The sequence below is a fragment of the Piliocolobus tephrosceles genome, chromosome 3 (assembly GCF_002776525.5).
Source record: "Piliocolobus tephrosceles isolate RC106 chromosome 3, ASM277652v3, whole genome shotgun sequence".
NCBI lineage: Eukaryota > Metazoa > Chordata > Mammalia > Primates > Cercopithecidae > Piliocolobus > Piliocolobus tephrosceles.
In genome coordinates, this window is record NC_045436.1 from 87739839 (window position 1) to 87754396 (window position 14558).

General features: G+C 40.1%; 1 protein-coding gene and 1 long non-coding RNA gene across 3 annotated transcripts in view; one reads left to right on the forward strand and one right to left on the reverse strand.

Moving 5' to 3' along the window:
* The window catches only part of SGMS2 (sphingomyelin synthase 2), a 91306-nt gene that overhangs the window by 64598 nt on the left and 12150 nt on the right, over positions 1-14558 (forward strand). For both annotated transcript variants that reach the window (XM_026455020.1, XM_023220160.3), the window contains 2 exons: positions 7814-8512; positions 12074-12191. In XM_026455020.1, the coding sequence (XP_026310805.1) occupies positions 8058-8512; positions 12074-12191 (573 nt within the window). In that variant the 5' untranslated portion in view covers positions 7814-8057. The remainder of the gene's footprint in view (positions 1-7813; positions 8513-12073; positions 12192-14558) is intronic.
* LOC113224982 overlaps positions 1-14558 on the reverse strand; it is a 70072-nt gene that overhangs the window by 26609 nt on the left and 28905 nt on the right. Inside the window, exon 2 of the long non-coding RNA XR_003309598.1 lies at positions 5616-6156. This is a non-coding gene — a long non-coding RNA (uncharacterized LOC113224982). The remainder of the gene's footprint in view (positions 1-5615; positions 6157-14558) is intronic.

The following is a 14558-nucleotide window of genomic DNA, read 5'->3' on the forward strand; positions in this document are numbered from 1 at the left end:
TGTGAGATGGGTCTCCTGAATACAGCAAACTGATGGGTCTTGACTCTTTATCCAATTTGCCAGTCTGTGTCTTTTAATTGGACCATTTAGTCCATTTACATTTAAGGTTAATATTGTTATGTGTGAACTTGATCCTGTCATTATGATGTTAGCTGGTTGTTCTGCCCGTTAGTTGATGCAGTTTCTTCCTGGCGTCGATGGACTTTACATTTTGGCATGTGTTTGCAATGGCTGGTACCGGTTGTTCCTTTCCATGTTTAGTGCTTCCTTCAGGATATCTTGTAGGGCAGGCCAGGTGGTGACAAAATCTCTAAGCATTTGCTTGTCTGTAAAGGATTTGATTTCTCCTTCCCTTATGAAACTTAGTTTGGCTGGATATGAAATTCTGGGTTGAAAATTCTTTTCTTTAAGAATGTTGAATATTGACCCCCACTCTCTTCTGGCTTGTACAGTTTCTGCCGAGAGATCCACTGTTAGACTGATGGGCTTCCCTTTGTGGGTAACCCGATCTTTCTCTCTGGCTGCCCTTAACATTTTTTCCTTCATTTCAACTTTGGTGAATCTGACAATTATGTGTCTTGGAGTTGCTCTTCTTGAGGAGTATCTTTGTGCTGTTCTCTGTATTTCCTGAATTTGAATGTTGGCCTGCCTTGCTAGGTTGGGGAAGTTCTCCTGGATGATATCCTGCAGTGTTTTCCAACTTGGTTCCATTCTCCCCGTCACTTTCAGGTACACCAATCAGATTTAGATTTGGTCTTTTCACATAATCCCATATTTCTTGGAGGCTTTGTTCATTTATTTTTACTCTTTTTTCTCTACACTTCTCTTCTCGCTTCATTTGTTCGATCTTCAATCACTGATAATCTTTCTTCTAGTTGATCGAGTCAGTTACTGAAGCTTGTGCATTTGTCACGTAGTTCTTGTGTCATGGTTTTCATCTCTATCAGTTCTTTTAAGGTCTTCTCTGCATTGATTATTCTAGTTATCCGTTCATCCATTCTTTTTTCAAGGTTTTTAGTTTCTTTGCACTGGGTACGTAGTTCCTCCTTGAGCTCTGAGAAGTCTGATCGACTGAAGCCTTCTTCTCTCAACTCATCAAAGTCATTCTCCATCCAGCTTTGTTCCGTTGCTGGCGATGAGCTGCATTCCTTTGGAGGGGGAGATGTGCTCTGATTTTTTATATTTCCAGCTTTTCTGCATTGCTTTTTCCCCATCTTTGTGGTTTTATCTGCCTTTGGTCTTTGATGATGGTGACATCCTGATGGGGTTTTGGTGTGAGTGTCCTTTCTGTTTCTTAGTTTTCCTTGTATCATTCAGGACCCTCAGCTGCAGGTCTGTTGGAGTTTGCTTGAGGTCCACTCCAGACCCTGTTTGCCTGGGTATCAGCTGCGGAGGCTGCAGAAGATAGACTATTGCTGAACAGTGAGTGTTGCTGTCTGATTCTTGCTCTGGAAGCTTTGTCTCACAGGTGTACCTAGCCATGTGAGGTGTGAGGTGTCAGTCTGCACCTAGTGGGGTATGTCTCCCAGTTAGGCTACTCAGGGGTCAGGGACCCACTTGAGCAGTCAGTCCGTTCTCAGATCTCAACCTCTGTGCTGGGAGAACCACTGCTGTCTTCAAAGCTGTCAGACAGGGACATTTACCTCTGCAGAGGTTTCTGCTGCTTTTTGTTTAGTTATGCCCTGTCCCCAGAGGTGGAGTCTACAGAGGCAGGCAGGCCTCCTTGAGCTGCAGTGGGCTCCACCCAATTCGAGCTTCCTGATGGCTTTGTTTATCTACTTAAGCCTCAGCAATGGCGGGTGCCCCTCCCCCAGCCTGGCTGCCGCCTTGCAGTTAGATCTCAGACTGCTGTGCTAGCAATGAAGGGAGGCTCCATGGGCGTGGGACCCTCTGGGCCAAGTGTGGCATATAATCTCCTGGTGTGTCATTTGCTAAGACCTTTGGTAAAGCGCAGTATTAGGGTGGGAGTTACCCGATTTTTCAGGTGTTGTGTGTCTCAATTTCCTTTGGCTAGGAAAAGGAATTCTCTTCCCCCTTGCACTTCCCAGGTGAGGCGATGCCTCACCCTGCTTCAGCTCTTGCTGGTTGGGCTGCACTTGCGGACCAGCACTGACTGTCTGACACGCCCCAGTGAGATGAACCCGGTACCTCAGTTGAAAAGGCAGAAATTACCTGTCTTCTGTATCATTCACACTGGGAGCTGGAGGCTGGAGCTATTCCTATTTGGCCATCTTGGGCACACCCCAGATTTTCAGGATCTTGATAACCTGTTTCATAACCTTAGGTAGTTGTCAGCTAAGTAGCCTGATATTTGCATATTAGAGGAAACAACTCAGGTGAAAATCAAATAGCAAAATTTGCATCATAAGATACAGAGAGAAAAAGTCTAGAGGGAGATTAAAGATGGATGCCAAATCAAACGTTAAATTATAAAAATCTATCATAGGATTGCATAAGGAGACCAATTTTATTTAGAGATTACCTATCTATCTTTTAACCAGATCTCTGAACCCTGGGCAGAGCCCACACTGAATCCTGGGTTTCCAAAAAGGGAGACTTTTTGTGAGGCTAGACCATGTGATGTTTTTATGGTGCACTTTAAAAAATTTTTTTACACAAAGATATTTCTAAGTGTCTAAACTACACTTTTCTTTAAAAACTGAACCATAGCCTCTGTTGCAGTAACTATTTTAGTCAATAAATCAGGTAACAATACAAAAGCAAGCAGTTTAAAAACTGAGATGAACTTGTCTGTTTACACTCTTGAAGTTCCGTAAGGAGAAACAGGTTTCTCCCTGAAAGGGAGTCTGATGCCTTCTCCATTTTCTTTAAGGAACCCCAGGCTATTATAAAGTATTTTTGGTCCCTCATGCAGCAGAGGATGAAAGAGAAAGGAGAGACAGCAGAAGTAAAGGAAGAAAACAGAATCCAGTCAACTGAGAAGAAAAAATTTTTTTAAAAAGGGTGCTGGGCATGGTGGCTCATACCTATAATTCCAGTACTTTGGGAGGCCAAGGCAGGTGGATCAACTGAGGTCAGGAGTTCAAGACCAGCCTGGTTAACATGGTGAAACCCCGTCTGTACTAAAAATACAAAAATTAGCTGGGTATGGTGGTATGTGCCTGTAATCCCAGCTACTGGGGAGACTGAAGCAGGAGAATCCTTTGAACCCAGGAGGCTGAGGTTGCAGTGAGCCACGATCACGCCACTGCACTCCAGCCTGGACAACAGAGCAAAACTCTGTCTCAAAAAAAAAAAAAAAAAAAAAAGGACAAGGTCCTAGGGGAGAAAAAAGAAATAAAAACATGAAGTCCTCTTAAATACAAACACATGCAAATGTACAGACCCACATCGTGGATGGTAGTTTTCAATTAAGCTGACTTTATTGAGTTCCTTTAAAAAAAAATACTCTTTAAATCTCATTTCCATATTTCACGAGCTAGGACAAATTGCTGCTATTTCAGAAGTACCAAGTATCAAACCAGAAAGGGCTTGATTTAGTAACCAAACCTCAGGCTGTTATGGTGGGAAAAGAAAAGGCAGAACCTTAGCTATTGAAATGCAGCATGGGGTGACCGCCATTGCTTTCAGTTTGACCTGGCTAGCAAAAAGGTGGCTTTGTTATGTAAATAAAGCTCCTTAAGTAATCAAAATAAAAAGTCTTTCCTTTTCTTTTTTCCTTTTTCTGGCTGTTTTTCTCCCCCCACTATACCGCGTTACCATACTACCTTTTTTGTGTGTGTCTATGAGAATTTAGCCACTTCAGAGGCCTTGTTCCCCATAATTTGGAACTTTCATTCGGATTTGATCAAGTTGGATGAAGTTGGTCAAACCCAATGGGAAAAAGACTGAAACAATATCAAAAAGAGAAACAATTAAAAAAAAAAGTTAAGCAAAACAAATGATTGTACAACTTATATGATTACTGAACGCTCTAATGGTAAAGAGACATTAAGAGCAGCTGGTTGTTAATGTTAACTTTAGCCAAGACAAACCCCGATTTAGTTAGTTATCTAGGGGTGGGTGGGTCTCAGGCTAAAGACTGCTGTCTATCCTAGTGAAGCAGCCTTGTTGTCTGGGGTGATACCTGAGGTTCATTGTCTCATGCAGAGGAAATCAAGGACATGGACACACAAGGAGAGGGGTTAAAAGCAGAGAATTAATAGGCAAAAGGAAAAGAGCTTTCTTCTGCAGAGAGAGGGGTCCCAAATGGGTTTCTGCTTCCTCAGTGAAATGCAGGAGGTTTTACAGATGAGCTTGAGGAGGTGGTGTTTGATTTACATAGGGCATGAAAGATTGCTTGGACCAGGTGTGCCATTTGCATAAGGGTGCAAAAAACTGGCCGCCTCTACCCTAATCTTTTATTATGCAAATAGGTTACCTTCTTGGCCAGCACCATGTTGCCTGTATCTTTACTGTACACATGGTGACAAAAGGAAAGATGGAGCCTCCACGTTGAACATACCTGGCTACCAGGTAGCCATTTTGTATTGGCACAGCTGCCAGCAGCAACCTGTGCAAGCTTCCAGCTTGCTTATCTATGTTTGCAGCTCAATTTTTCAGGCTGCTCTTTGTTAGACAAAAAGAAACGTTTCTCAGGCTGCTTTCTGTTAGAAGGGAAGCCTTGCCGAGGACTCTTTTACCCTCATTATCTGCCTAAATAACTTTTCTATCTTCTGTGTCACTAGGAGCAGGAAAAAAAAACTCATCTTCCCTGTTGGAAGGGAAACTCTGTAAAGGAGTTACCTGCGTTCCATCATCATGGAAGCAAGAAAACTTGTCTTCCTTGTGTTTGAAGCAACTAAAACTCCGAAAAAAAAGTTGTCACAGCAAAATAAACTTTAGATCTCAAGCAGAATTGGGGAGATCAGGGATTCTCTGGAATGGGTGCTTCCAGGCCTCAGCAAATTGTCCTATTGGTTTAAGCCATAAAGATAGCCCAAGACTGAACCAAGCACTGACAGATTTGTCAAAGGTTAGGGGCACCTCCACTCAGAATCCCTCTGTGGTTACCAAAATGTGAACCCTGAAAATTTGAGACAGGTCTCAGTTAATTTAGAAAGTATTTTGCCAAGGTTGAGGATGCACGCCCATGACACAGCCTCGGGAGGTCTTGATGACATGTGCCCAAGGTGGTCAGAGCACAGTTTGGTTTTATACATCTTAGGGGGACATGAGACATGAATTAACATATGTAAGATGAACCTTGGTTCAGTCTGGAAAGGTGGGACAACTCAAAGCAGGGAGGGGGCTTCCAGGTCATAGGTAGATAAGAGATAAATGGTTGCATTCTTTTGGGCTTCTGATTAGCCTCTCCAAAGGAGGCAATGAGATATGCATTTATCTCAGTGAGCAGATGTGTGAGAATGAGAGGCAGGTTTGCCCTAAGCAGTTCCCAGCTTGATTTTTCCCTCTAGCTTAGTGATTTTGGGACCCTGAGATATTTTCCTTTCACAATAGGAATGAATATGTTGTGATCATTGTCTTGATGACAAACATTCTGTCCCAAGATTTGTTGACACATGATGAATGTGCTGTGTATATTTAATCTTAATGAAATCCCAAGGAAAATATTAATTTTAACACTAATGACAATAAATGGGCATTGTACTCACATAGTGTTCTTACTCCCAGGGGCACAAAGCTCTTCACAATTATTTCAGTCATTCTCATAGCAGTCCCATGAGGTGGGTGGCTGAGTGTTTCCTCTTGGAAAAAAAAAAGAAAAAAGGTTACTAATTGGATTTTCTTCTGTTCCACATTCTGTGTTCTAGAACCAAGTAGCTACCTTATAAAGACGATCTGTACATCCACTGTGAAATGGAGTTTCAAAATCACAAGCTTCTTTCACACATGAACACAAGTCTAGGAGCACATATGAAAGAGTAAAGTTGAAGGGAATTTGGATGATGGTTTGGCAAGATGCTGTAAGTGGATTAGGCAAGGCTGCTAAAGAGAGATAGGAAATGGCTGTGTTAGTGCTTCGGACTGACCTCCATTAGAAGTAGTAGTTCATGGTGTTGAAGGTTTGTTGTTGAAAATACCTTCCTGAGGCACCTCTTCATTGTGCTTATTCTTCCCACAACATTGTGCCAAGACACTGTCAAGCCAGAGGGCCACTGGGCCTTTCTTATCCTGCTGTAATAGCTGGGGGCTCTGCAGAAGGAAAAGAGAAAGGTGAGATGTTTATAATTCTCAGTAGCACCTTTTAGCTAGTCTCATGCTCCCTTATCCCCCATTTCTCTACCAGGCCAGCTTTCCACATGCTTTTGTTTTCTCAGAATCAGAGCCTGTGTGTGGACACATCTTGTCCTGGGAGTAGGGAAACAGTACAACTAAACCTCTCACTTTATCTAGTGATCAGCACATCCCTCTCCTTCCTTTCACAATATGCCAATCAGTCTTCTCCAGTAGTCTTTCATCGTTTTAGCCCTGTCTCTCTGGTTAGACTGCAAGCTCTTTGGCTGAATGTTCAGGTCAGGTGTTTTTCACTCCTTTTAATTTCCCCTACATAGCCCTCAGCACCGGGGCATTTAGGTGTACAGTAAACACTTGTGGCTTATTTGCCACCCATAATTGTAAACAGGCATTGCCTGTACATAGTGACTGCCATTTTCACTTTTTTTTTCTTTCATTAAATAAAGGCTTAGCTGTCATCACTTTGAGTTTGTCCTCCTCAGTTTTCCCTGAAGTTACCCTGAAAGGGGGTAGGGGGGCGCTTTAAAATGCAGTGGATTGTGCTTAAGTTGAGCAGTGTATCCAGGAAGGGGACTAATTACAAGGTTTGAAAACCTCATCAGGTGGCTGGCTTCTGTAGCAGGACTAAAAGACTGCTCTCCTAAATTGAGAACAGCTGGGGCTGTGTACTAGCAAGTATAAAAGAGGTGGCAGTGGTGCCCTGTGTCCTAAAGAAATGTGTGCTCTCTGGAACCTGTGGAGCTGAAGCCAGAGGTAGTTATCCTCATCAGTGTCGTGGTGGGTGAGTCCCCTGAGCTGGTCCTCTGGAGGCCCGTTTCTATTGTTTGGTAGAAATTGTGGTGGCTGCATCAAAATGTTGTTAGTTACTAATTTATCATGCCAATTGTAGTGAGGTATTTTTATCCTTCAAATAAATTCTACTTGTTACCTGCGTGAGAGACATAGCTAAAGCTTGGTGTATCTTTTCAGAGTTATTTTGAAGACGGTCAGCTTTTCTTGTGTATGGCATGCGTCTCCGAATATAAAAGGATAAACTGAGGCTGTGCCATTTTAAATATCTTGAATGTGTTGTTCTTGAATCTGTTCTTAAAAGCGATCACTTAAAAAGACTTCTGTTTTTTAATTAGAAAATAGAAAACTGACTATTTTGACAAATGCAGAGTGTTAACAATTATTCAATGCATATAAGCCACTTACCAGTTTTGTATTCTTTCTTTATGGCTCATAGAAAATACAGTCTTTGGAAGGATTGATGTGATCTCTGGGAATTTCTAGCTTATTATGACTTCATGGTTAGCAACAAGTGATAGTGTCTGATGAAGTGTTTGCAATGTTGGGTCCTGATTTTTCTTTAAGGAAATTTAAAGGGAACTGATTGTTAAAATGTTCCTATTTCTACCGATACTAGCTCAAAAAGAGACGAGAATTCGAAGATAAAACAGTTCAGTATTTTGTAAATCAACTTGATCTCGGCAGCTTTAACTAGGTTCTGACATTATGTTTATAAGGAAATGACTTTGGTATTTGTTTCCTTATTTTAAGAATTTTTTTTTTTTTTGGATGGTTGATAATTGGACAAGCATAGTTTCTGAACATAATTTTGTTTTGCTTTTAGGTGGGATAGTAACATCTTTTTGAGGGAAGAATTGGCTTCCTTTCTTGAAAGTGGTGAAAGTACAGCATATAGCTGCATGGAAGGAACAGTGATCAGATGGCTACCTTCTACCTTTTGTGTTAGGAAACAAAGTCCATTGTAAGAGTCCATGTTGATCTTGGAAATAGAAGGATTGAAAAAAGCTAAATTTCCACAAAGAACAAGAACTTGACCATCTCCTTTTTGATCTGAAGACTAGGGGACGATGGATATCATAGAGACAGCAAAACTTGAAGAACATTTGGAAAATCAACCCAGTGATCCTACGAACACTTACGCAAGACCCACTGAACCTGTTGAAGAAGAAAACAAAAATGGCAATGGTAAACCCAAGAGCTTATCCAGTGGGCTGCGAAAAGGCACCAAAAAGTACCCGGACTATATCCAAATTGCTATGCCCACTGAATCAAGGAACAAATTTCCACTAGAGTGGTGGAAAACAGGCATTGCCTTCATATATGCGGTTTTCAACCTCGTCTTGACAACCGTCATGATCACAGTTGTACATGAGAGGGTCCCTCCCAAGGAGCTTAGCCCTCCACTCCCAGACAAGTTTTTTGATTACATTGATAGGGTGAAATGGGCATTTTCTGTATCAGAAATAAATGGGATTATATTAGTTGGATTATGGATCACCCAGTGGCTGTTTCTGAGATACAAGTAAGTAAATCTAATGTTTTGGGGATTTGCCATGGGTTTGGTTTTTGAGTGAATAGATGAGTAATTGAGATCATCTTTCCTTTTTTTCTAATAAATTCAGTCTTACCCAAACATTTGATGAAAGAAAGCAGTAGAAAGCTCTACCACATTGAATAAATTCAGTCACTATTCAGTAAGTGTTTGTTGAGCAACTGTGTATGAAAGTGGCAGTGTACAGCAGTACTGTGGTGGGTGACTCAGAGTTGATGAATTTAAGGTGCAGTTCCTGACTTCCAGCAACTTGGTGCTATGGTATTTGTATGATAAATCAAGAGGCTTGGAAAGGAATAACATTCACTTCCATCATGTTTGTTATTTCAGGCTCTTGACAAGTGGGAAAAGGAATAGGTTGAGAAACTTTTTTCTCCATTACTCATAATGTGATGTCTGTATTGGTCTAGAGTCAATAGCCTGCTTTAAGGTTTGCCTGGATTCAGTTCTCAAATTTTACATTTCTGTGGGGCTGGGTGTGTGGGTGTGGTTTTGGTTTTTTGTTTGCTTGCTATCTAGTTACAAGAGTTTAAGAAACTGAGTTTAGAACTGAATCCATGCGGTTTTGATTTTTAGATTTCTAAAGTAAACTTGCCCTCTGGTTTTCCTTGGACATCACAAAGGAGCTCATGGTTCACTGGGTTCAGCCTCCTCATTTTTGGAATAGTAGGAAATCAAGAAGAAATAAGTCAGGTACTTTTGCTTTGAAGACACTTAAGAATTGGACATAGCCCTGAAGTGGTTATTTCTGCTTCTCTATGTGAATTCTGACTCCTAGTCCATAAAAACAAAGGCTCCTTAATTCCTCCTTTCCTCTCATTCATCATTTAGACATTTGTTTTCTACTGGGATGGTAGTGATTAAATCACTAAAATATGATTTTGATCAAAACACTGACCATAATGTGGAGTTTAAAAATGTAATATATGCTAACTTGTATACAATCTGAAGATTCCAGGTCAAATAGGATTTCAGTATTAATGCCACAAGATCATTCTTAGAGAATGTTGGCTGTATTGTTTTTCACTTGGTAACGTTTTTCATTACTTGATCAATTATAGAACTCTCAATGTGGTATATCCACTCAGACCCTAACACTGTTACTGTTTTGTGATTAGAGGAATTCAAAGAGTTCCCCAAATGCAACTTTGCAGTCTTAAAACCTTATTCCACAAACTGCAGTCATTCCTAAGCATTTTCCTTAATATAACTCTTCATGTGTTTCCTTAATATGCTTAAGTAATAGACTTAACTATGAGTTGTCTTTTACTTAAAAAACTAACCTGCTCCTTAAATTGTTAAAGGATGCTTTATGCTAAAAGCAAAAAAAAAAAAAATGTATTTATGAACTTCAGTGTTTTTCTTTTTAATGTCTGGAAATTAACACAATGTAAGAGAGCCTGCTAAGGCTGCAGATAATTTGCTTTCTCCTTTATTTAGAGCAAGGTTTTATTGATATATGTGTGAAATGAGAAATTGTCCAGGATCTGGTAAGTATGTGGACTCCACCCTGAAGTATAGTCTTTCCCTCAATTTAGCTATATTTTCATCTAGATTCTTTTTGAATTTTCATTAGATAGTTATTGTTAACTGTCTCTACTTACCACCTTAGATTTCAACATGTCCAAACACAGGGTCACATAGCCGGACCATACATTTTAATGATATCCACTGTTTCAGTTGCAGTTCACACAAGTTTGCCTTTTTACATTTGAAGTAGAATTGGATCTTACATTTTAGTAACTAGTAGAATAATTTTTATAACCTGTTTTGAGCATCCTAGCTGAATGAGGAATGTTGCTTACTCTCTTAAAAGCACCTTTCAAAGCCATGGTAAAAAAAATCATTAGCACTAGTTCATTTTCTAAATAAGGCTGTAGAGTACATCTTTCACCTTCTAAGTTTTCTGTTTTGAGTACAGTTGAACTCAGAATGCTGGGATGAATGTAATTGACTCATAATAATTTCTGCTTATTACTTCACCTTGTCTAACAGCATGGAGCACAATTCAAAACAGCACTCTGTTGGAACCTGAGGTTGGATCAAAGGCTGAATTGGTTTTCCCTTAACCAAGGGGAGAAACTCAGCACTGTTTATTACCTGCTCCTTTTTAGTACCAGGAAAGGCAGAACTAGAATAGCAAGCCTTTAAAGAAATGCCTTAGGGATAAATAAATACTCTCATCTACCAGTCTAGATGGTGTTCCCTTCTATTTTTTTTTCTTTTGACCCCAGAAACCTTGGAATACTCTTAAAATAGCTGTTGGAAACAGCTGAAATATATATTTATACATAATTCTTGAAATTAGAAGTTCCAGATGGTACCTGAGTTAGACCTTGATTCATGTCAGAACTACAATCTTAGGGAAAACTTAAAATATGTCACATTACCTGAAACTGCCTGTTTTTCCCGAAGTCTTTGATCACTACCAGTCTTGAAAGCTTGAGAGCTCTGAAAATGAGAGACCTAGAGTAATATGTTTTATGTACTAAGGAAATTACACCTAGCAAGTCTAGGGGCTTTATGTGGAGTCCCCCTCATCTCTTAATCCCCAGAGCCCAGAGCTTACAGACCTAACTATACAACAGAAAAGGAGCTGTCCTGTTCAGCTGGATTGAGGACAGTCAGACCTGTGATGCCCATTCAGATACCCATGAGGCAATGGTACAATGGCAGAGCCCTTCCCTTTTGAAGACAGGATCCTCAGTCATCCACTGGGAAGCCTGCCTTAGGCTGAGGACTCAGGTCATGAAGCACAGGGACTAATGTTAGTTAAGACAACTTTCTTCCCACAGAAATATAAAGTGAAAAATGACTTGTGGGATGTTTTTGTCCTTTTTTGATCAAGATTGAATAAAATAATCAGCTTACAATTCACTATTAAATGTAATTAATTGTATGAGAACACTTATGGACATTTTCAAGATAGAGTTTTTTGAAAATCTATTTAGCCACAGAGAGAATAGTTCATGCCTGTGTTGTCAAAATACCTTCAGATGGTCCTCAAATAAACCCTGCTTATACCGTGGGTTAAATGTGTTGTCACATTTCCCTATGTGTCTAATTTTGTAATGTCACCTTGACTCATTAGTTAATTTCTCTGTGATCGTAGCTTGCTTATTCCTTTCATATGTTCTCAAGAGAGGGTTTTAATGCAGTGAGTTGACTGAAAATACAGACAGGTTCATTGAATTCTCTGGTAAAGAGTGCCTTTGAGGAGAGGTGATTATGTAGACTCTTCGTCTACTTTAGTTGCCCCACTCCACACACACATATCCTTTGGAAGTCAAACCACCTAGATTTATTGCAGTAAGTGAATCTTCATTTTGAAAACTGTGGTGCAATCTCTCCATGGAACTGTAGGGATGGGCCACTCACAAGTAAGCCTTTAAACTCTGTGAAACTGTGGTTTGTTTGTTAATGCCATTCTGTACCGATTATTCTTTATCCTGTTAAACATTGTTTTATTTTTCATTAGGAATAAAAACAACCATTAAACTTGTTTTTCCCCATCCCTATTTTTTCCTTTAGGTCAATAGTGGGACGCAGATTCTGTTTTATTATTGGAACTTTATACCTGTATCGCTGCATTACAATGTATGTTACTACTCTACCTGTGCCTGGAATGCACTTCCAGTGTGCTCCAAAGGTCAGTACTTCCAAACTACCACTTGGAAGAAACCAGGCAAACAGTCATTGATCACTTACCCTTTATTATACATTCTTCTAGACACTTTCCTATGTGTTAACTGAAATCTAGCATCTTTTCTATCTTCTATTTAGATTTGAGAGGAAGAAATTAAAATGTATTTATAAAATATATTTTGTGCTAAAAAAAAATGTATTTTCTGCTAACTGAAAATTACCATTGGGGGTTTGACTCTGCTTTGTTACCTTCTCATTTACTTATTCATTAATGCATTCATTCTATAGGCATTAAGCTTATGTACCAGGGATTGTAGTAACCCAAATAATGTCCCTCTTCTGGAGCTTATATTCTATTAGGAATGACAAATTATAAACAAAGTCATAATTTGTCACATGATGATAAGTCAGGTGATTGTCACATGGAAAACAGAGCTGAGTAAGGTGAAAGGGTGCTTGAGGGTTCTATTTGATATAGAAGTCAGGAAAGGCTTCTTTAATAACAAAGCATTTGGGCAGGAACCAAGACCAGGAAATGAGGCATGTGGGTGGCATGAGAGCTTTAGGCTAAAACACTGCGTATTCACAGTGAGTAAAGGAAGAGTAGGGAGGCCGGTGTGTCAGAGTGGAGTTGTGAAGGGTCAGGGTGTGCAGACCACAGATCACATAGGGTCTCGCAGTGCGGTATAGGAACTTCAGCCTTAGCGGTAGCAGTGGAAATGAGAAGTTGTTCAGTTCGGGATATAGGATATGCTAGTAACTTGGATATGGGTTTGAGAGAAAGGAGTCAAGGATGACTCCAAGGTTTTTAGCAGCTGGAAGGAGAGAGTGGCCTTTGAGTGAGACAGTGCGTGAGGATGTCTTCTGAAACCGTCCTAAGAAGGAATTACAGTTTATCCAGGAAGAGCGAGTTCTTGAGAGAGCTGTTAATCATCTCGGACTTCAGTGCACCCTGGTTTACAAAATGGAAAATTACAAATCATGTGCTTTCTGGACAAAGGAATGAAGTCTAACATCATATTTTACTGAACACTAAGCAGATGTCTGAGGTGAAAGAAAAATCAAGCTTCTCTGAAGACGTCCACAGTCTCCCTCACCAAATATAGGTGTGGTTGGAGAAGCTATACTTTTCCAAAGCCATCAAAGCAGAAAGTGTCTGTAATTAAAACAGTGTACATATTGAATTTAAACACTGGCTGATTTTAGTGAAGCTAATTTAAGGCGTGGGAGAAGTTCAGAAGTGTAATAAACACTTCTAAGGGGCTATTGCAATGTGTTAAATGGAGAAATGGCCGCAGAAAAGAAGGCAAACCCATCTTAGTAACGGATGAGGTTTGCAGGATGAATTGCTATGATTACAGAAAGAAAGTAAATTAAAGATTGTCCTCCGTGGAAGAGTTGCAATCTTCAGAAGCCACATCAGTGCTGTTGGATAGCCAAGGTATAAATAGTCATAGTGGAACCTCTGATAACATCCTTACTAATCATCTCCCAGGTTCACTTGTCGGGACCCCTTCCTGAAGCATAAGCAAGCTATACATGCCTGAATCATGGTTCAGTAAAACAAACACAAATCACTTAGTTTGACTAGAGGTGAGATGGTGTCATAGAACAGGCATCAGAGTTGTGTTCTGAATTTGCTTCGTCTGCTGGCTTTGGGTGCTGCTTAGATGTTTATGGTTACAAAGCTATTAGATAATCTATTTGTCTCCTGTGTTGCTGACTCTCTAGAATGTCCTTCATGACTATAAGGAATATCAGAACTTTGTATATGGAAGCCACTCACTATGGAAAAGTGTCATATCTGTTATAGTAATTGATGCCTGTACAACTTGTAACTCACCAGACATGCTTACAAGAGCCATCATAGTGAAAGCTTTGCTTTCCTAGTTTTCCAGTTGCCTTCTCCTTTATGTATCCTATGATTCACTTTTAATTTTTTGCTTAGAATTTCCCTTAATCTCCAATCCAAGTTTTGATTGACAGTCGGACAATCTGTGTTCTTCAAAGTGTGTTGGCCCAGTTATTATAAAATGATTACATGAAAAGATTTAGCTTTGCAAACCTATTTTTCCACATACAAGAATGTTTGGCTGGGAGAGCAACATTCCCCTTCCCTGAGAAAGCTTTCTAGGGTGAGCTATCCCTCACCTTGGCCATAGGTGGCCAAACACCTACTTTTTTTTTTTTTTGAGACAGAGTTTTGCTCTTGTTGCCCAGGCTGGAGTGCAATGGTGCAATCTTGACTCACCGCAACCTCCGCCTCCCAGGTTCAAGCAATTCTCCTGCCTCAGTGTCCTGAGTAGCTGGGATTACAGTCATGTGCCACCACACCTAGTTTTTTTTTTTTTTTTTTTTTTTTTTTTTTTTT